At 38.8% G+C, this 27696-nt stretch overlaps 1 protein-coding gene across 8 annotated transcripts in view; it reads left to right on the top strand.

Annotated features, from left to right (window-relative positions):
* The window catches only part of VEPH1 (ventricular zone expressed PH domain containing 1), a 254978-nt gene that overhangs the window by 76241 nt on the left and 151041 nt on the right, over positions 1-27696 (top strand). For 7 of the 8 annotated variants that reach the window (XR_007127157.1, XM_047728863.1, XM_047728862.1 and 4 more), the window contains exon 6: positions 6547-6756. Coding sequence is in view for 7 of the 8 variants with exons in the window: in XM_047728863.1 (XP_047584819.1) it covers positions 6547-6756 (210 nt within the window). In the remaining variant the exon portion in view is untranslated. Of the gene's footprint in view, positions 1-6546; positions 6757-22404; positions 25433-27696 lie in introns of those variants that run through there. The other variant, XM_047728864.1, reaches the window with a different exon arrangement.

The following is a 27696-nucleotide window of genomic DNA, read 5'->3' as shown; positions in this document are numbered from 1 at the left end:
GACGATAGTAGAGTATAAACATAAATTTTATATGTGCTGGGAAAGCAAAAAATTCATTTGAATCTCTTTATTGGGCCGTTTACTCTATTGTGGTGGTCTGGAACCTCTCCAAGGTGTTCCTGTAGGGTTCCCAGCTGGTTACAGGAAGCAGAGGATGGTAAACAAGGGGCACTAATAGTTGTTGAACTAATGTCAAGTTCTGGACACTGTGTAGGTGTTTTACAACATTATCTCACTTATTCACCACAACAACTTTTCCTTTGGTCAACAGAAAAGTCAACGTTTGGAGAGGTTAACAACTGTGGAGGTACAAAGGAGTGACAGTGAAGTGGCTTTTCACAGTCTCTTCTTCTTTACCAGCCCCTCCAATTTTCATATGGGCAGTGTCTGTTTCTCCCACTGTTCATTATAGTCATACTGCCCTCCCTGAGACTGCCACTTACAGAAGATCTGTGGCTGTCACTGGTTAGATAACTTTCCTAAAGCCATAGATTTAAGGCTGGGCTACATTGTAAACCCAGTCTAATTCTAGCTGTTGAGATCTTTTGGCCTCAACACCCTGGACAAAGGCTGTCAGGCTGTGGCTTATGAAGCAGATGGGAATTCCAGAGGGCCCAGTAGACGATAGCAGTCAGAAAGGTGAGCTAGATAGAAGAAGGAATAAGTAAGACTGAATGAGAAGGAGGAGAGAGTGAAAGCAGAGTCCCATAGGCATTGTGAGTACTGAGTGTGAATCCCAGAATGAAGAAGCAAGGGTTTAGGAAATCCACAGTGATGTGAATGGACCCTACCTTTGCCAGGGCCCTAATGGGGGAAGAAGTTAGAGCAGGAGAAAGACCCAAACCTTTGTTTCCCATCAGCACTCCCCTTCATGTTAAAGCAGCCCCCACCAGCCTCCTATGGCTTATCACACAGCTCTTTGGGAGCTCACACTTGATTACTGAGGTGTGTAGGCAGTGAGCCAGAGAAGTGCCAGAGTCACCTTCTCTCTCACACATTCCTTAATTAGACAGTGGGCAAAAAAGAATCAGGACGGGGTGGGGACGGATGTTGTGGCCAGCCAGGCAGGTGGGTTCCCTTCCTCCATTGCTGCCCTCTGGGTATCCCTCTTTCAGGAAACTATCCTTTCTAGCTGGAGAGAGGGAATTCCTGGATGGTGATTCAGGTTGGAACCTCCAGAGAATCCTCAGGGTCCATTTATAGGAAAAGGCTGGGTGGTCAGTTTTCCAAGTGGCCTTTTGGGGCTAAGTCTGTATTCTTGGCTGCCATAAGCCATGCTGTAATCTAGCCAACAAAAGAAAGAGAATTTAGTAACACATAAGAGCCCATCTGTTATTATCCCCAGGATTTGGGCCTCTAGCCCCAACCATACAGAGATGAGTGGCAGAAAATAGCAATGTCAGCCCTCTGTTGATTAATGTCCAAACCCAGAGAAACTGCTTTTGTGGTCTGGCTCCTAGAGGAGAGAGTCATTTTCTTGGACTTTCCCTCAACAGCTTTGAGCATTCCTATTCACGTACCTAATCGTGCAGCACCTACCCCAGCATCATCTGGCTGACAATACTCAGAGGTCACTTTTGGTACTTATTTAAAATAAGAAGCTATTTGCAGAACATTAAGAAGACAGAGTGATGGAATATATAGTCTGTTCTACAACAGTCTTTGAAGCAGAACCATCGTTTTAAGAATATATATTTTGTCAGTATGGTAAGAGTGATTAGCAAAGGATGAATGACAGTTATTACAGAGTTTTGGAGATTAATAGATTGTTAATGCTGGCCAAATTAATTAGAAGATAAAATTGAGCCTGAGGACCAATTTAAGAGGGAGTACATAATCACACATGTACACATATATACACACACACCATAGCTCTTCCTTTTATTCTATGCATAAGAATTGAAGAGTCATTTGTTGCCAATTAAGTTATGGTGCTATGTGTTCAGATGGCCCTACCTTCAAGGTCCCCATGGCCTGGGGTGATGAGATGCAACGACAAAACTTGAGGTCAATGACAAGATGCTAAATCTGTCAGCAGACTGCTCTGGGAGCACAAAAAAGACAGTATTTAAGTCTGCCCTGGAAGGAGTGGACAAGTCAGAGATAGGTGCCTATCTTTAAAAATACTTACTTTAGAAGGTCCTGATCTGAGCCTCACCTGCATGTTCTCCCAATTTCCATGCATTCCGTTGCCTATTAAATATAGTCCAGGTAACTGGGACCTTGGAAATCTTTTCCTATGTATCATCTCCTTCCTGCTTCCAGGGCTTCAGCAGGCCTGGTCCCTGGATCTGTTCTCCCAAGGACAGGCCATGCTGATAGTGTGACCCCATAGGCCTGAGGCATGTCCCAGATGAACTTGCATATGTGGGCTGGGGTATTCACATACATGCATACAAGACTCCTTGCAGGGCAAAGCTGGGGGAGAAGGAGAAAAGAGGGACAAGAAATGTGGTCTAGGGGTCATTTCTCTCTGTTCCTTATACCCAGCCAAAACTTCCAAATTCAAATCAGGCCTCCTAGATTGTTATAAAGGTATATGTGTCAGGTGGAGGAGTAGCTGCTGAGTATTGGAGTGTGTGGTGTGACGACCTTTATTTGTCCTCTAACCCCTGGTTCTGCATGTGTTCGAATGGGCTGTGGGGAATGGTTCCCAGAAGTAGAGCCATTTGAGATGGGCTTTGAAAGCATAAGTGTTCACTCTGTGTTCGGGCCAGCTGTGGGTGATCAGTGGCATGTCTCTGGGTCAGAGTTCATGGTGGAAGAGGCAGTAGATATGCCCACCAGTGAATGCCATGGCATTGGGATTCCAGCTGTAGGCCATGAGAAATCTTTGAAGTCTTGACATGATTCTAATGGGGTTTTGGGATAATGACAGCAGAATAGAAGGAAGAGAGATTTGAGGCCAGGAGGTCAGTTGGGAAGCTCTTTCAGAGGTCTGTGCCATGAGGTTTATGGCTTGAACAAAGGCCATGTTGGCTGGCTCTCCTTCAGCCATTGATGCTGTCTTAGTGGCTACTCTGCTCTCAGTGATGACAAAGCTTTCTCTGAGATGTGAAGCAGCCCCAAGTGAAGGAGCATAAAAGAAAGCAGCCTAAGGAAATGCCCTGTGTTTAGAAAATAAAATTCCTTCTTATCTAAGAATAATCTATCTAAAGCCCAAAGTACCACTTGCTTTTCATATGTGTGATAAACTTCAAGAAATATCTATCCTTTCTATCACCATCATAATAAGCTTTGGGCTATCAGGAAATGGCAAAATAATCAACTTTTGTTTAACTGGTAAAATTACTTTGTTTATGCTATTCAGGGCTTCTCTTCTCTTTGCTTCTATGGGTTCAACTCTGCCTAAACATACATGTATTCTCCATGAGCCAGCTAGCTAGCTAGCTTGCTCGCTTGTTTTTCCTTTTATTTTGGTTTTTTTTTTTTTCCTTATGGGACAATGAATACAGTATTTTCTTGCATGGCTTGGGATGTATGGCTAGAGTTTAAATAAAATTGGCATGACTAGAAGCACGTGTCACAGAGACCTTCATGTTCCAGGAATAGGACATGAAGTGTAAGGACTAGGAAATGGAATTTTATAGAATGGGGCAGGAAGTGTGTAAGCATTTTCCATTCCTAAAAGACTCAGGTTAAGTATGGTGCCCTGACCCAGAGCAGCTGGCTGACACTTCTGCCTCATGTGCCAGGGATCTCTCGTGGTTTCTCCTGAAGGACATACAACTGCTTCCAAATGCACAGGCAGCATTTACAGAACTGTGCGTTCCTATGTGCCATATACCAGAAACTAGCCCTGGCCCTTACTTAGCAAGTACTGGCTATGAGTATCAAGTTTAAATTTGTACATAGGATAATTTTAGTCATCTCAAAATGTCTTTTTTATGTCCCTATTAGTTATGTTGTATATGACATGTGACAATATGTATGTTAAACATTATGTGCAACTGTTCAACACTATAGGGTAAAGTGTGGAGGTTATTCAAAGGCTACCCTATAAAATCATTTAGACATGTCTTCCTTTGATTTGTGCCTCAAATATTTATCGACTCATTTTTTGGCCAGGCTTTGTGCTAGGCTTTGGGTGTGCAATGGAATACAAATTAGAATTGAGTCTTGACCTTGTAGAGTTTTTAATCCAGCCTGCAAAGCAGACATCTAGAGCAGCAATATGAAGAAAGCATGAGAAAGGTTTGTTGGGAGCCATTTAGGGTATGATAGGGGCCTCAGCCAAGACACTGGACTGAATGGGGAGAGAAGGGAGTGGAGGAAGGCTTTTAAAGGAAACAGCAGCTAATCCATGGCCTCAAGAGTGAGGAGTGTCAAGCAAAATAGAATAATAAGAATTATAGGCAGAATCGATCACATGAGTTAAATACTAGATGCAAGAGAAAACTTAGCAGGTCAAGAAAAAATTTTTTAAAAAATCAACATGGTTGGGACGCCTGGGTGGCTCAGTTGGTTGGACGACTGCCTTCGGCTCAGGTCATGATCCTGGAGTCCCGGGATCGAGTCCCGCATCGGGCTCCCGGCTACGCGGGGAGTCTGCTTCTCTCTCTGACCTTCTCCTCGCTCATGCTCTCTCTCACTGTCTCTCTCAAATAAATAAATAAAATCTTTAAAAAAAAAATCAACATGGTTGAAGTATGATATGTGATAGGGTCTAGATGGGAGAGGGTAGAATAGGTAAGATAAGTCTAGAAAGATAGATTGTCATCAGTTCAGAAAAGTTATGTTAAATCTCTATCTGGAGAGCAATGTCAAATTAGTGAACTATGTTAAGCAGGGGAAGGGTTACCATTGTGGCCACAAAGCAGAAAAGGAATTGGGTGGATGAGATTGAAGACAGAGAGAATAGTTAGAAAGCTGTTGGAATAATGCAGGTTCAGGATGAGGGGATCTATGGTTTCAGCTTAGAGGTACCTGCTGACAGTACTTCCCTGACCCCAGCCTGAATGAGGTCCCCAGGACATGTCTCACAGGTCTCACAGCACCTTGGATTTTCCCTGTACGGCACTTAATTAGAATTTATGATTATGCATTTCCTTTGTAATTATTTGTTTTATGGAATGTCTTCTTTACTACACACTGAAGTATGCCACAAAGTCAGACTTATTAGCAGCCGTAATACTGGCACCTAGAACACTACCTTGAAAATAGAGAGGATTCAATAAATATTTGTGAATGAGTGAGTGGAGAGATGAATGAAAATGAAGGGAAGTGGAGAGATCTGTGAGATACCTGGGAGGTGGAATGAACCACTTAGTGGTTGCTTGGATGAGCCTCTGATGAGGGAGAAACAGCTGTCAAAAGTGACTCCCAGATTTCTGACTTGAGTAGCCAGGCAGATAATGGTGCCATTTATGGAGAAAAGAGATACTTAGAGCTAGCTAGAGAGGGACGTGGGGGAAGTAGGTTTTTGGCAGGAGGTGAATTATAAATTTAGCAGGCTAACCTGAGTATCAGATTCTGTTTTAATACTGGAAGCTATATTTCAAGTTGACCTTACCAAAAAAAAGTGACAAACCAAAAGAGCAAACCAACATCAAACAAAAAAATCAACGTAGTAGAAATAGGGATGAGCAAATTGTTTTTACTTTATTGTTCAGTTTTCCACAGGTTATCCTTTCTAATTATTTTATTTTAACAGACAAAACAATTCATCAAATTGTTAGCATGCAACCTGTCTATGTATTAACATAGTGACTTTATTCCACAAAAAGTCACATTTTCTTTAATATGAATTATTGCATTTTTATATTCACAAAAGCATTCCAAGTCAAGAAAGCAATATTAGGGTATCAGGAATATGGTAGAAATTATTTTACTTTGGTAATCTTTTTTTTTTTTTAAGATTTTATTTAGTTATTTGACAGACAGAGATCACAAGTAAGCAGAGAGGCAGGCAGAGAGAGAGAGGAAGGGAAGCAGGCTCTCCGCTGAGCAGAAAGCCCGATGTGGGGCTCGATCCCAGGACCCTGAGACCATGACCTGAGCCGAAGGCAGAGGCTTAACCCACTGAGCCACCCAGGCACCCCCCGGTAATCTTTTTTATCTTAGTACATTTTTGTGATCAAAATGGAAAATTAAAGAAAATGTTAAAGCTCTTTCCTGTTTCCTTATTTTTATTATTAAATATTTCCAAGGCATACTTCTCCAACTTGAAGATGTTCATTAAAGTCATCAAGGATCTTTGACATACCATATTGTCCTTTAAATCATAGCTCTTATGGTTCTTGGAGGAAATGTAATATTCTGGTGAGGACATAACACATCAAAACTTGATTTATGAATAGCAGTATCTAAACATTTTTGTAAACTTTACTCTCCAATAGCACAGCACAGATGAAAAGAAACCAAATCCTCTGAAACTTTATCATAAATTTTAAATTCCAGTTGTGGGGGGTATGTTTGAGTTGCAATGAGGGCAATAATCCCAGAATGTGCTGACTTTAGATTTCATGAAAAAAATATTAGATTGATTCTGATTTAATTAATTTTCTTCCTTGTTTCTCTTTCTTCTCCTCTCTTTCCTTTTTGTAGGTGGCTCAGAAATGTATTCCTTTCCTAATCGGGTATTTGAAAGATTCAACCCATAATGATGTCATCCTAAACATCCTCATAGAGATAGCAGGCTACGAACCTGTGGCTTTGAATGGTTTTCTTCCAATGCTGAAAGAGATTGGTGAGAGATTCCCCTACCTCATCGGACAAATGGCAAGACTCTATGGAGCTGTGGGGCATGTGGATGAAGTAAGTTTGGCTTTTTTCTCTCTGTTTCCCTAAATTCCATTGCCACTTCATCCATTGGGGCTGTTGGACCTCCAAATTTGTCCTGAAACTTCTCAGAGTTCCCATTTCTCTTTTAAAACCTTTTGCATGGACAGTGGTCTTTGGATCAAGGACGCATTATAGCAGGGCTAGGTGGAAGGTTCAGGAAGTAAGGATCTCATTGCTGGAGTGTCACCTAGGGAAGGGGAAGGATTAAAATGGAGAAAGGATTTAAAAAGGATTTAGAAAGGATTAAAATGGAGAAGGATTAAAATGGACAGACTCAAGGTCACTTTGTAATAACAATAACCAATAAAAGGGTTGTGTCTTATTTCTGGTTGCAGTTTTGCTCAATGAGAAAACGATCAGGAAGCATAAGGTTAGGTCTCAGACATACCTATTAATAAGATCCCATAGCTATACAGTCAATAAATGCCCGAATTCAGTATCTTTTGAGCCCTCTGGATGATGTTACTTGGAAGAGTGAAATAAACATTTGTTCATGTTTAAAAGGCCTAGCCTAAATATTTGCATAATAGAGTCTTTTGGCAGGAACAGCAGGATGCCATCAGTTTGTGGGGATTAGGTGACCAAGAAACCATTTCCAGAAATTCAAGTTCTGAAGGGTATGCTTACATGCATGTCTGTCTGATGATTTTACATTGGGAGTTAGGATTTTTATCTTTTAAAATTAAAGTAAATATATAATTGATAGAAGGAAGCTTTTACTTTCACACACTTACATATAATACAGTTTCCTATAAGATAGATATAAAGTTGTACAACTCTTAAAAGGGAATTCATGGTTCATCAACTTCAGTCCCTTAATTCTAAAAACTAGATAAATTGAGTGATTTACCCAAACTGAGACTGGGTCAGTTGGTGACCCAGCTGGAGTTATATCTTTGTTATCCTTGGCACTCTTTTCAAAGTTTGCCTTAGAATGGACATTTGGTTCTGTTTTATTTTATTTCCGCTGAGATTTGCAGATGGTAGTGAATGAGAGACTTCTTTCTGGTGGAGGGACTTTCTCTAGCTTCCCAGAAAAAGGTGGGAGAGCAGAGCGGTCAAGCAGCTTGTAACTGTCAACATGAGGGGGGATCTTGTAAAAGGATTACTTTGGTGTGGACATGCTGCTTAATATAATCCTGTCCTATCCACTGTTGTTGGGAATGTCTCACACCTGCCATGATCTGCTTTCTGGTAACACTTTGCCGTGCCTGTCACCTTTGCAGCCAGAGGAACCCACTGGTGTGCCCAAGTACTTTTAGAACAACTTCAGCTGATAGCTGTTCAACTGAATCTGCTGACCTTGCAGATTTTTGTAGGTACCAAAAAATGCAACCTCTGATGTTTGAGGCCCTGGAATCTTTAAAACTCGTCCTGCACATTAATGGTAGTTGTTTTCATCACAAATACACTTATGATTCATTAATGTGTTATAATGCACACTGGAAGTGAATGAACTTCCCACAGAAAATGTAATCTGGTTAAAAAAAAAATAGCCACATACAGTTATGTCACTGTAGGTTTACCTGAACTAAGGCTAACCTGACAGAGAGTTGCCTGTTAGGGTGACATTTGTGTGACTCTGGGTGGGTGCAGAGAAAAGGAGAGGAGATCCAAAGAGCCTAAAGAATCACTTATTTCAGAATTCAGAGTATCAAAATATTTGTCCCTCCCACCCCCCTCAATCTCGCATTCTCATATGTCCATGAAGGCATCTGTGTTTGAGGGAGAAAATTCTTTTCTGGTGGTTCTGACTCACCTTCCCAGCAAAGAACAATTCCAGATCAAATACCTTCCAAATATACCTAGATATCAGGATTGCATGGGGAGTTTTTAAATAATATAAGTTCATGAGACTCATAGAAAATCTACTAAATCAGAGTCTCCAGGAAGGGGACCCAGCAATCTGGATTTGTAGGAGTAATTCTGATGCAGCTGTCAGGATCAGTATTTGAGATCCCTTGACGTAAAATATTTAAAGCATATTCCATCTTAGATTTAGAATCAGGTCTTCTCCATCACTCTTTCTCTTTCCTCCATCAAGCTATGTCAATCAATTAAAACTTTCCCAGACTACTGATACAAGCAGTTTAGATTAGGTATGGTTGAGAGTAACACAAAAATTCAACACAGTAGTGGCTTAAACAAAGACAGTCATTTATTTCACTCACATTTAAAGAAGTCTTGGGGGGCACCTGGGTGGCTCAGTGGTTAAGCCTCTGCCTTCAGCTCAGGTCATGATCTCAGGGTCCTGGGATCGAGTCCCACATTGGGCTCTCTGCTCTGCAGGGAGCCTGCTTCCTCCTCTCTCTCTCTCTGCTTGCCTGTCTGCCCACTTGTGATCTCTCTCTGTCAGATAAATAAAATCTTTAAAAAAAGAAAAAAAAAAGAAGTCTTGGAAGCAGTCTGTCTAGAAATTCATGTTTCAGAGACCCACCCTTGAGCACACCAGAGAACACATAACTTCTGTGTCACAGTCCAAGGTGGTTATTTATCCTTACCCATCAGGTCAGTATTTCAGCCATCAAGGAGGTGAAAGGAAAGAAAGTGACTATCTTCCAGATAGTCAAATACAACCTAATATTCATATCCCACTGGCTACATAGAACAAAGTTACATGTGACCACACCTAGCTGCAAGGGAGGCTGGAACATGTAGTCTGAATTCAGGTGGTTACATATCAAGAGAGAAGGGCGGAAATAATGATAGAGGGCAAATAATGCCTCTGTCGCAGCTTGTCAAGTCAGAGTTTGTTTTCTCTCCTCAAAAATAACATCCTTGCACAGGTTTACCTTCCTTCTGCTCCAATAGTCTTCATTTCATTATTGTATTTCATTTAAGGTCAGCCTGACCAAATCATCTATAAATGTCAGTATGGCTCCTTTACTGAGAAATAATGTTCTTTTTATTTGTTTCTAACCCCTAAAATATCACCATTAGAAACTCTTTCTTTTGACTTTAAAGAATGATAAAATTTGGATGTCCCAAGAACATGTGTAGTAATCTAAGCAGCTCTTAATGGGTTCATTGGGGAACCTGTTCAACTTTCTAAAAATCTCACAGAACCATTTCCCAAAGACCAAAACCAGCAAGGAAGATATATATGTATGTGTATTTCTACCCAACTCATTCTAAAAGGAAACATGAAGTTACTGAAGTACATTGCCAGGTGGGCCTGAGGGCAGAAGTTAGAGTCCTGGACACCTATGGAGAAGGGAATTGTAGTAAGGAGGGAGCAGCAGGAATTTTGCCTCAAAAAAAAAACACCAAAAAAAAAAAAAAAAAAAAAAACCATTTTCTGAATGGAGAACTTGGTCTATAGTGAGATAAAGAGACATGAGAATATATGAGACATGGAAATATTTAGAGTATTAATGATAAGACAGCCATGGGACCCTAGTAACCTCAGGTCCTGGTCCTCTCTCTTATCCTGTCCTGTCTAAAAATTGACTTCATTTAGAAATTTTTCTCCTTGCACCAAAATAGGATTTTCAGATGTATTCAGGGGTTTCAAGTATCAGATGATGACATTGCTAGGATTTAAATGATTTTAGAAATGCAGAAAAGCAAATCCAACTTTGAGGATCTTCCTCCAACTTTGAAATGCATGATCTGTGACTGACTGGAGCATACTGTTCCATCCCTCCCTTATTGCCTGGCCTCCAGAAAAGTGAACTGTTAGATCCTTAAGAGAAATAGGTGAGACTCCTGGGAGTATGCAGTCATCAGGCCAGGGAGAGTCTTGGAATAGAGCTAGCCTGGAATCGATTCCATGAATTATTAATCAACTTATGCCTCAACTTCTGTACTTGCATGAGGCCAGTAATGAGAACTTCAAGGCCTGGATACAGAGAACCAGACCAGATGTACCTGTCTTTCATATCAGGGCCCATGTGGGTGGGCACACTGTTATCAGCACCTTGAGAGCAATATAACAGTGTTTCCATCTGCATTGCAAACAGCAGGGAGAGTTGTGTATATAAACCAAAAACTAAAACCCTACAGATCATTATTCTCTCTATCTCTCAAATGACCTCAGGGATCTTTTTTTCACCCAAACTTAAAGGAAACTGAACTTAATAGCTGTGTGGTGCTTGTGTCACTATAGAAGGCAACAGAGGGCCTCATGAACCATTTTTAGGTTTGTGCTTACACCCAAAGCACATCTACTGGATAGAGAATTAAAAGGAAGGACCATAGGCCAGAGAAACATGCTTCTGGGGCAGTGATGCTTTCTTGTCCCTGAGGTGCTCTTTCCTTGGCACCATCAAGTAAGGCACACAAATTGTTTCCATCATGCCAGGATTCACCCCAATTATGTGGGATGCTCAGTTGAAGCAGATGCACGAGTAAGAAATATTACTACATTAGATGTGTCTTCACATTAGCCAAAATGCACAGGTCCTTTTGTCTTTCTCCAATGAGAAGATTGCAATGGAGACCTTAGGAGACAATAGCAGCTCCTAAGAATCCAACCCCAAAGTGCCTAGCAGTTTGGTGCCAGCTACCACATCTCTGGACAACACTTGATTGACTCAATGCAAGACCAAGGAGGCCCTAACCTGACCTAATAACCACATAGGGACCAAACCCTGCCCACAATGGGAAAAGAGAGCCATTACAAATCATTGGGCTTAAAGCAAAGGTGGCTCAGGCACAACAGTAGGGCACACACAGCAGGCTCTCTTAAAGCACCAGGTTCTGGTGAACAGGGGACAGTGCCCTGCAGGGCACTACAGAAACTCTTCTTCATAAGGCCACTACTTCCAAGAACAAGAGATGTAGCTGACTTTCCTAACACACAGAAACAGACACAGAGAGTTAGACAAAATGAAGAAATAGAGGAATATGTCCCAAATGAAAGAACAGGACTAAATCAAAGCAAGACAACTAAACAAAACAGAGGTAAGCAATATGCCTGAGAAAGAATTTAAAGTAATGATCGTAATGATACTCAATGGGCCTGAGAAGAGAGTAGAGGACCTCACTGAGATGCTTAACAGAGAGATGGAATACGTAAAAAAGAACTAATTACAGATGAAGAACTAAGTAACTGAAATTTTTAAAAATACAAGAGGAAATAAATACTAGACTAGGGGAAGCATAAGAACGGATCAGTGACCTGGAGGAGAGAGTAATGGAAAGCAATCAAGCTGAACAGGAGAGAGAGAGAAAAAATAATATAGACTGAAAATAGACTTAGGGAATGCAGTGTCAGCATCAGACATAATAACAGTCACATTATAAAGATTCCAGAAGGAGAAGAAAGAGAAAAGGGGGCAGAATAGCTGACAAGTTCCTGAATCTAAGGAACAGAATCCACATCCAAGAGGCACAGAGAGCCCCTGACAAAATCACTCCAAAGAGGCCCACACCAAGACACGTAGTAAGTAATTAAAATGATAAAAAGTAGTGATAAAGAGAGAATCTTAAAAGTAACAAGAGAAAATAAAAGAGTTACATACAAGAGAAACCCCATAAGGCTAGCAGTGGATGTCTCAGCAGAAGTTTTGCAGACCAGAAGAGGGTGGCATGATATACTCAAAGTGCTAAAAGGGAAAAAATCTGCAGCCAATAGTACTTTATTCAGCAAACCTATCATTCAGAGTAGAGGAAGAGATAAAGAGCTTCCCAGACAAAGAAGGTTAAAGGAATTCATGACTACTAAACCAGCCCTACAGGAAATGTTAAAAGGCAGTTTGAGTGGAAAGGAAAGACCATAAACAGGAGTAAGAAAAGTGGAAAGCACAAAAGCAGTAAAATTAAGTATATCTATAAAAAATCAGTCAAGGGATTCACAAAATAAAAAGATGCATGGTATATCAGATACCTAAAATATTGGAGAGGGGGAGATAAATAAAGAATGAGTTCAAACTTCAGTGACCATCAAGGTAATATAGACTGCTCTATGCAGAGGATGTTATATACAAACCTAATGGTTACCACAAATCAAAAACCAGTAATAGATATGCAAAAAATAAAGAGCAAGGCACCCAAATATATCACTAAAGAAACCAGCAAACCATGAGAGAAGAGAACAGGAGAAGAAAGGAACAGAGAAGAATTACAAAAACAACCATAAAGCAAGCAACAAAATGGCAGTAACTATATACTTATCAATAATTACTCGAATGTAAATGGACTAAAGCCTCCAATCAAAAGACATAGGGTGACAGAATGTATAAAAAAGCAAGACTCGGGACGCCTGGGTGGCTCAGTTGGTTAAGCAGCTGCCTTCAGCTCAGGTCATGATCCTGGTATCCTGGGATCGAGTCCCACATCGGGCTCCTTGCTTGGCAGGGAGCCTGCTTCTCCCTCTGTCTCTGCCTGCCACTCTGTCTGCCTGTGCTCACTCTCGCTCCTCTCTCTCTGACAAATAAAAAAAAAAACAAAAAAAAAAAAAACAAGACTCATCTATATGCTGCCTATAAGTGACTCATTTCAGAACTAAAGACACAAGCAGATTGAAGGTGATGGGATAAAAAAAACACTTATTATGCAAATGGAAGTTAAAAAAAAAGCCAGGGTAGCAATACTTATATCAGAAAAAATAGACCTTAAGACAAAGATTATAACAAAAGATGAAGAAAGATACTGTAAAGTCATAACTGGAACATTCCAACAAGAAGATATAACAATTATAAATATTTATTCACCCAACATGGGAGGACTCAAATACATAAAACAGCTATTAATAAACATGAAGGAGATAATAGAAAAGAACACAATAATAGTAGGGGACTTTGACACCCTACTTACATCAATGGACAGATCATCCAAACAGAAAATCAACAAGGGACAGTGGCTTTCAATGAAAAGCTTCCAAATTCATTTTATGAGGCTGGCATTACTCTGATACCAAACCCAGAGAAAGAGACTACAAAAAAAAAAAAAAAAGAAAGAAAGAAAAGAAAACAAAAGGCCAATATTGGTGATGAATATAGATGCAAAATCCTCAACAGAATACTAGCAAACTGAATCCAACAGTACATTAAAAAAAATAATGCACCACTATCAAGTGGGATTTATTCCTGGGATCCAAGGGTGGTCCAATATTCATAAATCAATCAAAGTGGTACATCATATCATCAAGAGAAAGAATAAAAACTTTAGGATCATTTCAGTAGATGCAGAAAAAACATTTGACAAGGTACAACATCCATTCATGATAAAAACTTTCAATCAGGTAGGTTTAGAAGGAACATAACTCAAAATAATCAAGGCCATGTATGAAGAGTCCACAGCAAACATCATCATACTCAATGATGAAACACGGAGGGCTTTTCCCCTCAGATCAGGAACAAGACAAGAATCTCCACTCCCACCACCTTCATTTAACGTGGTACTGGAAGTCATAGCTACAGCCACCAGACAAGGAATGGAAAGAAAATGGGGCATCTGGGTGGCTCAGTTGGCTGATCATTTTATTTTTAGTTTCAGCTTAGGTCATGTTATCAAGGTTGTGAGATCAAGCCCCGCATCAGGCTCTGTGCTCAGTAGGGAGTCTACTTGAGATTCTCTTCTCCCTCTCCCTCTGCCCCTCCCCACTCTCTAAATTAAATCAATAAATCTTTTTTTAAAAAAGAAAAAGAAATGAAAGACACCTAATTTTGTTTAAAAAAAGTAAAACTTTCACTGTTGCAGATGACATGATATTATATATAAAAAACCTTAAAGACTCCAGCAAAAAAATACTGGAACTGATAAATGAATTCATAGTCATAGGATACAAAAATCAATGTGCAGAACTCTGTTGCATTTCTGTACACTAATAATGAAGTGGTAGAGAAATTGCAAAACCAATTCCATTTACAGTTGCTTGAAAAATAATAAAATACATGGGAATAAACTTAGCCAAGGAGGTGAAAGACCTGTACTCTGAAAACTATGAAACACTGATGAAAGAAATTAAAGACGAGACAAAGACATGGAAAGATATTCTATATTCATGGATTATAAGAACAAATATTGTTAAAAAGTCCATATTACCCAAAGTAGCCTACAGAATTAATGCCATTCCTATCAAAATATCAATAGCATTTTTCACATAACTAGAACAAATAATCCTAAAATTGGTATGGAACCACAAAAGACCCTGAATAGAGAAAGCAATCTTCAAAAAGAAGAACAAAACTGAAGATTTCGTAATCCCAGGCTTCAAGATACACTACAAGGCTACAGTAATCAAAACAGTATGTTATTGGCACAAAAATAGAGACATAGATCAATGGAAAAGAATACAGAGCCCAGATAGAAACCTACATTTATATGGTCAATTAATCTTTAACAAAGGAGGCAAGAAGATGCAATGGGAAAAAGACAGTCTCATCAATAAATGGGAAAACCAGACATCTACATGGAAAAGAATGAACCTGGACCATTTTCTTAAACTATACACACAAAATTCAAAATGTTTTCAGGACCTAAATGTGAGACCTGAAATCATAAAATCCTAAAAGAGAGCACAGGCAGTAATTTCTTTGGCATTGGCTGTAGCAACATTTTTCTAGGTATTTCTCCTGAGACCAGGGAAACAAAAACAAAGATAAACTATTGGGACTACATCAAGATAAAAAGCTTCTGCACAGCAAGTAAAACCATGAATGAAACTGAAGGGCAAACTACTGAATGGGAGAAGATATTTATAAATGACATATTTGATAAAAAGTTAGTATCCAAAATATATAAGTTGAGTTGGCACAACTCAACACCCAAAACCAAGTAATCCAATAAAAATGGGAAGAAGATATAAGCAGACATTTCTCCAAAGAAGATATCCAGATGGCCAACAGACACATGAAAAGATGCTCAACATCTCTCTTTATCAAGGAAAAGCAAATCAAACCACAATGAGACACCACCTCACATCTATCAGTATGGCTAAAATCAATACCCCCAAAACAAGTGTTGACAAAAATGTAGAGGAAGGGGAACCCTTGTGTACTGTTGTAGGAAAGCAAACTGGTACAGCTGCTGTGGAAAACAGTTTGGAGGTTTCTCAAAAAGTTAAAAACAGAACTACTATGTTATCCAGTAATAGGTATTTACCCAAAGGTAAGAAAACATGGATTCAAAGATACATGCCCCCCTATGGTTATTGCAGCATTATTTATAATAGCTGTATTATAGAAGCAGCCCAAGTATCCACCCATAGATGAGTGGATAGAGAATAAATAGGATATATAAATATAATAGAATATTACTCAGCCATAAAAAAGAATGAAATCTTGTGATTTGCAGCAACACAGATGGATCTAAAGAGTATAATGCTAAGTGAAATAAGGCAGTCAGAGAAAGACCAATACCGTGATTTCACTTATAGGATGAATTTAAGAAACAAAACCAAAGAAGAAAGGAAAAAGGAGACAAACCAAAAAACAGATATTTAACTATAGAAAACAAACTGATAGTTACCAGAGGGGAGGTGGGTGGGGGGATGGGGGAAATAGGTGATGGGGATTAAGACAGAGTACACTTATCTTGATAAGCACTGATTAATATATGGAAGTGTTGAATCATTATTTTGTACACCTAATATTTGCAACTAATACAACTCTGTATGCTAACTATACTGAAATTAAAACAATAATAAAATAAAAAATATAAAATTTTTCTGTCTATAAATAAATAAAAGGTCCAATGAACCCTCTCAAGATGAAAATCTTGTGGGTGGGTGTTTATTTTCTATCCCTGTTAGTCCACGTCTAGTCACCAAACAAGTATTTCTCTGATTCCCTGGAACCTAATCATATTTCAAAAATGAAAGATACCTATACGTTTGAACTTTATTTCAGAAATTTCTATTGCTGGGATTATTGAAACTTAAAAATATGTAAGGTACAGAGTACATCCTAATATCCGTTTATCAGATAGGGAGCATTACACAGAAATTTTTTAAATCTCAAAATATATGACTGTTAGAGGAATGCTTTCTCACCATTTCACTGTTTTTTTTTTCTTCCTACAAAAAGTTCTGGGTTATAACAACAGTTAAGGTAGTAGCATTTTTTAAAAGATCTTTTATTTATTTATTTGAGAGAGAGAGAGAGCATGAACAGCAGAGGGAGAAGCCAACTCCCCACTGAGCAGGGAGCCCGAGGCAGGATTTGATCCCAGAACCCTGAGATCATGACTGAAGCCAAAGGCAGATGCTTAACTGATTGAGCCACTCAGGCACCCCAAAGTAATAACATTTTCTTCTCAAAACTTCAAATTTCATATGACTATAGTACATCTCCCTAAATAGTTTTATTGGATAAGTTTCTGAATCGTTAAACAATTTTTTTGACTTAGAGTTACCTTTATTTTTTTTTTTGTAGTCTTTATATCAATTTCCCTGTCTATAAAATGGGGGAAGTAACTGTACTTAACTCACAGTATTGTTGTAAAAATGAAATGACAGAATCAGTGTGAAGCAGTGCTCCTAGCACATAACCGTGCCTGGGGATTAATGAGTACGCTTATTATGATGAGCACTGAGTAGTGTATAGAATTCCTGAATCACTATATTATACACCTGAAGCTAATATAACACTGTATGTTAACTGTACTGAAATTAAAATTAACACATACACCCAGATCATTCATACAAAGCCTTTAGCACAGTGCCTGGCATACAGTAAGTGCTTGATGATACATTTCAACGAATCATATTAACAGCAGCAACTTCTATCACCTCTCTTGGCTCAGTTTCCTCATCTGTAAAATGAGAAGAGCACTTTTATTCACCTCATGGATTTTTGTGTGGATTTAATGAACTATGCTGAATGGAACAGTGTCTGGCAAATGGTGAACAGTCAATAAATACAAGCAATCTAATTAATGTATTACTTCCTCAGTGTTGCTCAAGACTTTCATTTATTTGGAGATACTGAAGCTTAAGCCTAACAGACTGAAAGTAGGGAAGACAGCAACCAGGGTAATGGCTTGTCTCTTCCCTGCTTTTCCAATGTAAGAGGCTGAATGTTTGTGTATCCATTGAACAAGTCCAAATAAGGACAGACAGGAAAGGAATGATTTACCATCGGTGACTGCACGTATCTGAAAGGTGCAAAGCAGGATTGACTGTATCTTTTCTTTTTTAGAGAATAGCTGGTCTATGTAGATTTTGTTTTCTTTTTTTTTTCTTTTTTTTTTAGATTTTATTTATTTATTTGACAGAGAGAGATCACAAGCAGGCAGAGAGGCAGTCAGAGAGAGAGGAGGAAGCAGGCTCCCTGCTGAGCAAAGAGCCCGATGCGGGGCTTGATTCCAGGACCCTGAGATCATGACCTGAGCCGAAGGCAGCGGCTTAACCCACTGAGCCACCCAGGCGCCCCTGTAGATTTTGTTTTCTAAGCAGAATGTATATCTGCTTTATATTTATTTTGCAGACGACTATTCCTGAGGGGAATAAGAGTAACAAAAACAATAATAGAACCACATTTTGTAAAAATTTTCTAATTTAAGATAGGCTTTGTATTCTTGGGGGCTTTGGAAGTAAACTGCTTTCCATAAAGGGCAGGTCGTCCCCAGCTCCTCACCTATAAAAACAGCGAAAATAATTTTGCAGGTTTTTTTTTTTAAAGTTCTTATGAACTAAATATGAAGTGGTTTAAATTAAACCCAGGCCAGACTTACTGGGTTTTTTTGTTTTGTTTTGTTTGTTTTCGTTTGTTTGTTTTTTTTGGTCCATGGAGAACTGAAATAGAATGTTTCGATTCCAGAGGCTTTTATTTTTTCCATCATTTTCTTGACTCACTGGATTGTGTCAGCCATGCACATGGCCTCGGCCCACTGGGTTGGGTACAGCATTTATTATTATAGACCTCTTTGCTAACGTGGGTCAACATGGAAAAGAGACTCCGTTGGAATGGCTTTGATTTTTTTTTTTTTTTGAGAAGCTGAATTGAATTCATGTGTTCTGTCTATTTACTTAAGGCTCAAGTAAACAAACTGAAAACAATTTTAGTTTAATAGTCAAATCCTAATGGGGACCAGCATCATTAGAAGGCACATACCAGTAAAAAGCAAATGCTCCACAGCCATGTTTTTTTTTTCCCCATGCCAGAGCCACACTGCAGACCAGTGTGCTGGAAACAGAGACGGGATGCCTTAAAATGCTTTTTAAAATGATCGAGCACATGGAAGGATGCTATGGCCGGTTGTTTTCCTTAGCTGGAGACCAACACTCCGCACCTGTGGAGAGTCAAATGGCATGCCCTCCCAGGGCAGCCACTGCCATGGTGGGTGTTAAATCCTGTGTCTTCTGCCTTGTTTTTCTAACTGGTTGGAATATGCTGGCCAAGCATCATGGTGTGTTTATTACATCCTCTCTGGGCTCACAGTCCTGGACACTTTTCAAGGAAAGAAGTGACACACATCTTGCCCAGGTCGCTTTTCTGTGACATCCGGCAGGGTTTCCACAAAAACACTTTCAGGAGGAAAAGGAAAAGAATGACAAAGGCAACTGACAACCCCATTACTGTCCTCATGCTGACTGTGGAAAAACATCCTGGGAAATAGGAGCTGGATCAATGATTTGCTCATTTAACTTGCAAATCAAGACTAAAGGATCTGGGGGTGGGGGCACTCTCCAAAAGGAAGAACCTGTGACTTAAAACTACACTTTCCCCAAAGATGGAGAATTTAGTCAAAACTCTGGTAGTCTCAGTAACTTTGGAGATTCATTTTCTTAAGCCTTGGCTGGTGCCAACCAGATGCTCCTGAATATTACAGAACTGTCATCAACTGGGGAAGACATTTCCCCCCAAAATATGCAAAGAGCTTTCTTGTTATTTACATTGTGAGAAGACTACATGTTAATTGTAAATAGTATCAATAATAAACCCTTTCCAAAGTGTAAGGAAAACGAAATCAAAACAGACTTTGAGTATATACAGAGTATGCTTTCAAATAATGGTGCTGCTATTCCAAATCCTCCCTACCTCCAGGATACGGGTGTCGGTCGCTGAGTCTTTCTGGGTACAAGCCCCAGTGCTGATGACGGGGACATAGAGAAGAGAAAAATGTGGTCCTTGCTCTAGAAGTGCTCTCAGCGAATGTGGGCCAAGGGAGATGTACAGATGATTTGAATTTAATTCGGTGTGTGTTACTACTTCATCCTGAACTGGATCAAGAAGGACACAAGGAACTGCATGAGGAAGTCCGGGAGAGTGTTATGTAAGCTTGGTTTGTCAGATGACAGGATCGTGTCATGGGAAGAAGAGGAAGGTATCCATGGGAGGACACAGCACATACAATAACAAGCAGCTGAGGAAAGAACTTGAGTCTCTTGGAAACCATGAAGAATTTCAAGTGCCTGGAGCATTGAATGAATAATGGAGGAGAGGATGAGGCTGGTCGGTAGACTGGGGCTAGATTCCGAAAACTCCTCATTGATTAACAGACAGTTCCTGTCTTCTACCTTGTCTCTCCAAAATTATTCATCCCTGGAGCTCAGATGACCTTATTTTGTTTCCCTCGGTATTGCCCACAAGTAAATGAATACCGTGTACCTCAGCCTTCCCAAGAAACTAAAGAGCCTGGTAAAAGGACAAACAGTCGCCACAAATAGTTGCAAATGCAGAGCAGTAAATAATGGTTACAAAAGTTACATGTTGCAACAATTTTCAACAATGTCTTGTAATTATCAACTGTAATTTAGGCCAACTGACCAAATCCACAAATGGCTCTCAGTTCCTCTGTGTGAGCCGGGCAGCTTGACGAAACTTATGATGCAACAGCAACACCTAGAAGGTACCTCTTCCTGACCAGTCTCCCCTTAGGGTTGAACCCCAAGAATGGCAGCCTGTTCCCCACAGAGTTAATCTCCTTTCTTCCAACAGGGACTGTTGGACTTTCTCGCAGAGGTATCTGTGCGGAAGTAGGTGAGTGTATTTGCCCCAGGAAAGTAGGAAGCTCCTACTCAGTGACTCTCCTGTTAGCCTGCAACCCAAGAAGTAACTGAATCCTCCTTCACCAGAAGAACAAATGAGCCTTGGCAGCAGGGGGGTTGAGAGGATAAAGTAGTTGTTAATTCCAGCTCAAATCCTGCTGCTCTTTTAAGAAGCCAGCAGCAGTCCCAACCTCATGAAACCTCATTTCCCCCGTCAGACATTAATCACTTAGGCTTAAGCAGGCTACTTCACCTGCCAGCATCTACATTTCTTTGCCAATGGCTTTCCTCACCTTCACAAGCCACTGTGCTAATATGCATGACAGGATCGAGATGTGAGGAATCAACACTCCCCCAGCAGCCCTCAACCAATGATGGGAGTTGAGGTATATACCTCAAATGAGAGCTCCTTTCCCCAGAATTCTCAGGTATCCTTTGTGACTACTTCCCTTCTGTACCTCCCTTCTACTCCCCTGCTGATTGGCACTTCGATCATCTCAAGGATCCTGATCCAAGGAAAAGGCATTTCCATGCCTCCCCAGGCCATAATAATCTCCCCTGCTCTGAACACATCTGTAATGTGGAGGCTAGCATTTGATTTTCTTCTGGTTGCATTGGCTTTTCATTCATTTAGACTGGAGCTTGACTAAGTAAGCATCAGTATCTTGTGCTAGTGAATGACAGCTGATGACAGGGCAGGTTATATGTAAGGAAGAGGGGCAGGCAGGAGATCTATAGGCATTGGGTTCCAGTCATGGCTGGTGGCTACCGGTTTCCAGAAGCTGTCGGTCTGCTTCCTGTGTGGTAGCCAAAGCATGGTCCCCAGACTAGGAGCATTGGGCATCACCTAGGAATCAGAATCCACAGTTTAACAAGATCCCCAAGTAACATGTATGCATGTGAAAGTTTAAGAGGCACTGGTCTCAAGGAGCCAGGCCCTGCAGGATTTATCTGCTGTAGTATAACCCCCCCACCAAGATTTATTTATCAAAAAATTTAAGCCTGGGTTTATTTTGTAGTGAGTAGGAGTTGCCAGCTTGATATTGGTTCATATGGACTGAGCTAAAGCAGCTGAGAAAAGATACATCTGACAGCTGACTAACCAATGGACTGTCACACTAAAATGTTCCTGTTAGAGTTCCTAGTCTTCATCAGAATGATACTAGTTATCTACATGAATACATGAGCACTTGAAGATAACACATAAAAAATGACACTGAGAAGGGTGGCTTGACGTCAGTTTATTTCTTGTTAAGTAATAAATAAGTCTAAAGTAGACAAATACATAGTTGTTGCTATTTAAGATTAGTGCATTTGAGATGACTGGAAAATAAATGTTCCTAGACAGGAGTGAATGGAAACGATCAACCATCAAGGTTCTGTAGATCCCATAGAGTTTCAGATATCTGGCAGTTCACCCAGAAAGGTGGAAGACAAACTTTCCTAACTATGTCAAATCATTGAAATCTTTATTTACTAAATGTGGTTGATTTTAGAAATCCCAGAATTAATGCTAAACTCCTACTGCACTTTCCATTCTCTCAGAATATTTCTTGTGCTGACTTCTGCTTTGGAGGGCAAACTTCCTTCAGCTGCAGATAGCATTCTTTGTGATGAGGGTCCCTATCTCATGCAAAAATCCCCTTCTTCCTTCAAAACCTTTCCAGAGCTGGCCTTCTCTATGACAGCTCTGCATTCCTGAAACCTATTTGGTTACAAACTTTCTCTCCTTTGTTGTCTCCTAGGTACAAATTCAATTGGCAGAGAAGGAGGGTGATGAAAAGAAACAGTAGAAGTTACAAAGATTTTCTAAAGGAAATATTCTCCTTTCCTTTACCTTGGAGAGTGAGAATGACCTTGAAGGCAAGATGCATGGATTTTAGTATCCCATATAGTAGATAAAACGGACACAGTAGATACAATGAGGTGACCCTTCTGTTCTGCTGTTGAGAAATGACAAGATTAAACCATGCTATGATCTGAATGTGCACCCCTCACCCCACCCAATTCATATGTTGAAACCTAACTGCCAAAGTGATGGTATTAGGAGGTGGAGCCTTGGGGAGGTGATTAGATCATGAGGGTGGAGACCTCATGAATGGGATTAGTTCCCTTATAAAAGAGGCCCAAGGGAGCTCTTTTGCCCGCGTACTCCTGGAACCAAATACCACATCTAAAAATCCTAAAAGGCTGTTTTACTCTTTTGCCACTGTTACTAAAAGTCAGCTCACAAATAAGTGGAAAGCAATTTGGAGCATAATCCTTTTCTTCCAGTCAGTGTATTTCAAACTTTTGAACATACCATCGCATGGCATACCTTCAAAACCCCATCCTAGTCACTGCAATTTGTTTGCATATTTTTATTTACTTGTTTACTTATGCCAGTTAAGTTTAAATAAATTTGTTTATGTCAACGAGAAGTTGAGACTGTTCCCAATGAAAGCGTATTTGCTATGAGACCAAAAATAATTAACCCAAGGCAAAATCCAATATTGAGAGGTAAGCAGTGGGAGGATGGGGAGCAGGGTACCAGAAAAACAGTATCAAACTCGTCTATCCAGTCTCAGGCAAGATTTACACTTTTGCAAATTGCATTTTTCCATTTATTCTCTGCCATAAGTAATGAAATAATACCCAAATATTTCCATCTAACCTGTGCTTTAGGAGTTAAATCTCAGCTACCAAGAATAAAACATCCTGGCTATTTCTTATGAAAATAAGTAGGTACAAAGAAAGATAGTCAACTAGTGTTTAATTATATAATGAGCAAATTATGGAATGTAATGAGTAAATTATGGAAAGTTCAATTGTAGCTGATGTATAGTTCAACTGAGTTAAATCTTACCATAATGTTCCTTTTCTAGTGAACAAAAGCATTTTTTTTTTCCTGGCAAAAGGCTCAAACACAATTTCTTTCTCTCTCTCTCTCTCTCTTTTTTTTCTTTTTCTTTCCTTTTCTTCTCTTTTTTCTTTTCTTTTCAGGCCCATAATAATAATTTTTCTCCAAAATGGTTTCCATGATTGGGCCAAGTCTGTGGTTACTTTTTTTTTTTTTTTTTAATCATTTTGTGATTATGCTGCATTTGCTAAACAGCTATTGTGTAATTAAAGATGGGCTGCTTCTTGAGTTCTCTAGACATGTTTCAATGTTAAAGGCCTCAGTGGTCTTTCAAAATGTTTGCTTAATTAAAGGTAAAGAAATAGTGGAACCATTGTTCAGGATAATCAATGAAAGGTCATTTACATGAAGGGATGATGGTGTAGTGAGAGAAGAAATCCTAGCTCAGTATAATTCATTCTGGGTCCCTTGAGTCCACACAAAAGATTTACCTTTAAGAGGCTAAGTTCCCAAGCCCCCAGTTTTTAGGGAGTAAATCCAAACTATAGAACCTCTAAATCTTTTATCAACCCACCAAATAACACTATGTTAGAAGCTCAAATTAGAAGAGACTTCTGCAAGCTTTCATATCTGTATTAGGGGGTCAGTGCAAAGAAAAGATGCTGGGAAAAACCCTCAGGACAAATGGAGACCAATTTATGTTTTCAAATATAATTGTGGCCACACTGAATACTATTTTGGGGAAAAAAATTATTTTTAAATTGGAACACTTTATTTGACAGCAGATCATGTTCAGTGCTTTGCTCTTTAAAAAAAAATCAATCATACTAAAAACATAATTTATTTGGGTATATTATTATCTCAAAAAGCAAGGCATAAAGGTAAGCTACCTTTCACATTCTCTGATTTCTATTTTAAGTCCTAAGTCTTTCTGAGGAAGACATAGTAAGTTCCACATTTAAATAAAAGCCATAATTGGTTTATAAATACAAAAATTATACTTTTTTAAAAGAAGGGTGGGGTTTACTTGAGCATTCTGTGCCAAATGCATGCAGTTGAACTGTGTCCAATTGGTCCTTAATTTTTGCCATGTTACAAAATTCGAGGTTCTTTCAAAACAAAGGATACATCTGTTTTCATCAGCTGTTTCTTGACTTTTATTACTGGGACTTATTTTTTAAAATTGTTTTGCCTGGATGGCATTGTTTTACTTGGAATGATTTATTACTCTCCCAGGTCCCCACAGAACTATGTATTCCTGAAATAATGCAAACTAAATAAAAAATAAGAAGAAAAAGATGGGAACTTATTTCATTTACATTGAATTAAATGATCATTTATAATATGTGAATACATTTACATTGTAATAGAATTTTTATTTATCAATGGGAACAAAAATATGTTCAATTACTCTAAGCCGATATATGGAAAAATTGAGGCATGATCAGAGGACAAAAGGAAGAATTGAAGAATGTGACTTTTTGGAATGCTATTTAAAAAATCAGCTCAAAATTGGAGGATTTTCTGCCTCACTGAACATTAACAATGTTTTTATTTATTTATTCTCTACTTTGTTTCACAAAAGATTTCAAGCAGTTTGCCCTTTCAATGTTCTGTTTAAAAATGTATTGAATCTTAGCTTTTGATATTTATGAACTAATGACATTTGATGCCTAGTTAACTGTGCAAGCATTTTGCATATATTTTATGCTCATTTTTAAGGCTAGAAGAACATATCTTTGAGTAACATAACATTTAAAGAGTAAATTTATTAATTGTACTGTTATCGTGGCTTTTATAGATTACTGGATAGCTTGACAATTACTGCCTTGCCAACTTCAATAGCTAACTTTTTGTGGGGTTGGAAATGTTAAAATAATAGGATATTTTTACTTTAGATACAGGAAAATATTGAAAAAGACTGGGGAATAATTGCAAAGAAAAAATATCTAGATAACTATAGATAATGAGCTATAACTTGGTTCAAATCACTAAGAAAATCTTAAATTATACAGTGTTTTTATTCAATCATGTAACATTTTAAAATTTTAAACATTTTAAATTTTACTAAATTTAAATTAAAACATTTTAAAATTTTAAACATTTTAAAATGTTTAAAAAATTAAAAAGTGTTTTAAAAAATTTAAAAATTTTTCAGTAAAATGTAGAGCCTATTTCACTTCTAGATAAACTTTTTGTGTAGTTGACCCATATTTGCTGATATTGAGCTGATATTGGGGTTTGGGACATTTCTAGAACTTCCAAAACTTTGTCAATTCACAAGATAAGTTAACCAGGAAAATTTGAGGAGATATATTGCTTTTGAGACAGCTTGTTTTAGTTTTGTGATAATTCAAATATCCCTGCATTTGCATTTACAATTTTTGTTACTCAAACAGTAATAGCTAACATTTATTTAGCATTCCACCTGCCAAGCATTGTTCTGAACGCTTTATTTTTTAACTGATCGAATCCTCAGAGCTGCTGGATAGAGCAGGCTTAATGTTTTATAAGCCAAGACATAGAGAGTTAAGTAACTTAACCAAGGTCCATGACTGGCCATCACAGTGCCAAAATTCAAACTCAGGAAGGAGCCTCCGAGCCCAGTTTGTGCCCGCCATGCCTGCTCAGAAAATGAGGCATCGTTGTGTGAGCTTTACGTGCTACTGCCACCATTCTGTTCTCTGAGAGCGGAGTTTTCTCTGCAAATATTTATCCAAAGAAAATCTCTCATATTTATGGACAATTTGAATAGCCACTACTCTTCTTATTTTTGCCTCACTAGTCTCTTACTTATCATTTCTATTTTACATGAAGGAAAGAAAGCTTCTGGAAAGCCAAATACTTAACTAGTCCTTTTTTTCAAGAGATTTTATGCAGTGGAACAATTTAGGTTGTTGCTTGAAGATATCTCAGAAAGAGCTATGAATCTCCAGGATTGGTCTGAACAGAGGCTAGAATGAGGAAATTTCACACATTGCTCAGGCAGACCAGCTGAATCCAAAAGAAAAGCAACACAAACAGGTCTCTTATGATTTGGACTCAGTCACCATTTTGGATTTTCTAAAAAGAGTGATTATAAACTCACCAGGGAATAGAATTTTGGAATTTTATCTTAAAGGTTAATACCTCAAATTCCAAATAGAAAACAGAGTGGAAGATGCCAAAAATCTTCTAGTTAATAGAACAAAGAACAAAGACCATCAGCAAGTGCAACTTTACCTGCTCCAAGATGATTCCTACCAATTAAAATTTTTTCTCATAAATGAGTTGCAATTCTCATTCAGGGAGGGCTGCATAGTGTAGTATCCCAAACCAGATGGATCCCTTTTTTTTAATGGCATTTTTCTAACATCTTTTTTCCCCTTTTATATGGAGAACCAAGGAAGAAAGAAAAAAGGATTTCAGAATGTCACTGTTACCCGCATTTTCATCTTCTTCTATAAATAACTGAGTTGTAAGCAAAAAGCAAATGTCTGTGTCCAGTCTTCAATCTACACACCCGAGTTGGGTCATATAGACAAAAAAAAAATCTATAATGGGGAGAAGAATTAATGTGGTGAAAAATGCAGTTCAAATGGATTTGGATGTGTAGTAACTTCCCACTTAAAGAAAATTTCAATTAGTTTAAAGACAATAAGAGAACCTGCTGATGATGGAAAGTACAGGAAAAGACAAACTGGGAGATGTGCTGGAAACCATACTCCATCTGACCTTAGTAAAGGTGAACTAACATTTCTCTGGGCATGATTGCAATGGTTTATGCAAAGTCATGTGTTAACAATTTAGAATGTCTTTCAATTCAGACCAACCAAGGTAAAAGCAGGTATTTCCTTTTATAGGAGATCCACAAAGATCTGAGATTAATTAATAGATCCTCCTACCAACCTACCGACCCATTTTCTTTCCTACCTTCCTTCCTTCCTTCCTTCCTCCCATCTTTCTATCTTCCTCACTGATTTTGTGATTGTGGATTCACCCACCAGTAAAATGTGTTTGTAATCCCAGATCAATACTCAAGGTGATTCTGAGATCATCCACAGACCTGCACAGAACAGCAAAAAATTTGAGTCACCCTACACAATTGAAGTAGAACAAGGTGCTGTTTTGCCTTCTTATTTCAACTCTCATACAAATGTCTGTTCTTTTCATGGTCTATTTAGTGTCACATTCTTCTCGTCTTTGTCATTTTTGCTGG

This window comes from Lutra lutra, chromosome 1, assembly GCF_902655055.1.
Source record: "Lutra lutra chromosome 1, mLutLut1.2, whole genome shotgun sequence".
NCBI lineage: Eukaryota > Metazoa > Chordata > Mammalia > Carnivora > Mustelidae > Lutra > Lutra lutra.
The sequence above is the reverse complement of the archived record's forward strand: the minus strand, read 5'-3'. Positions and strand labels throughout refer to the sequence as shown.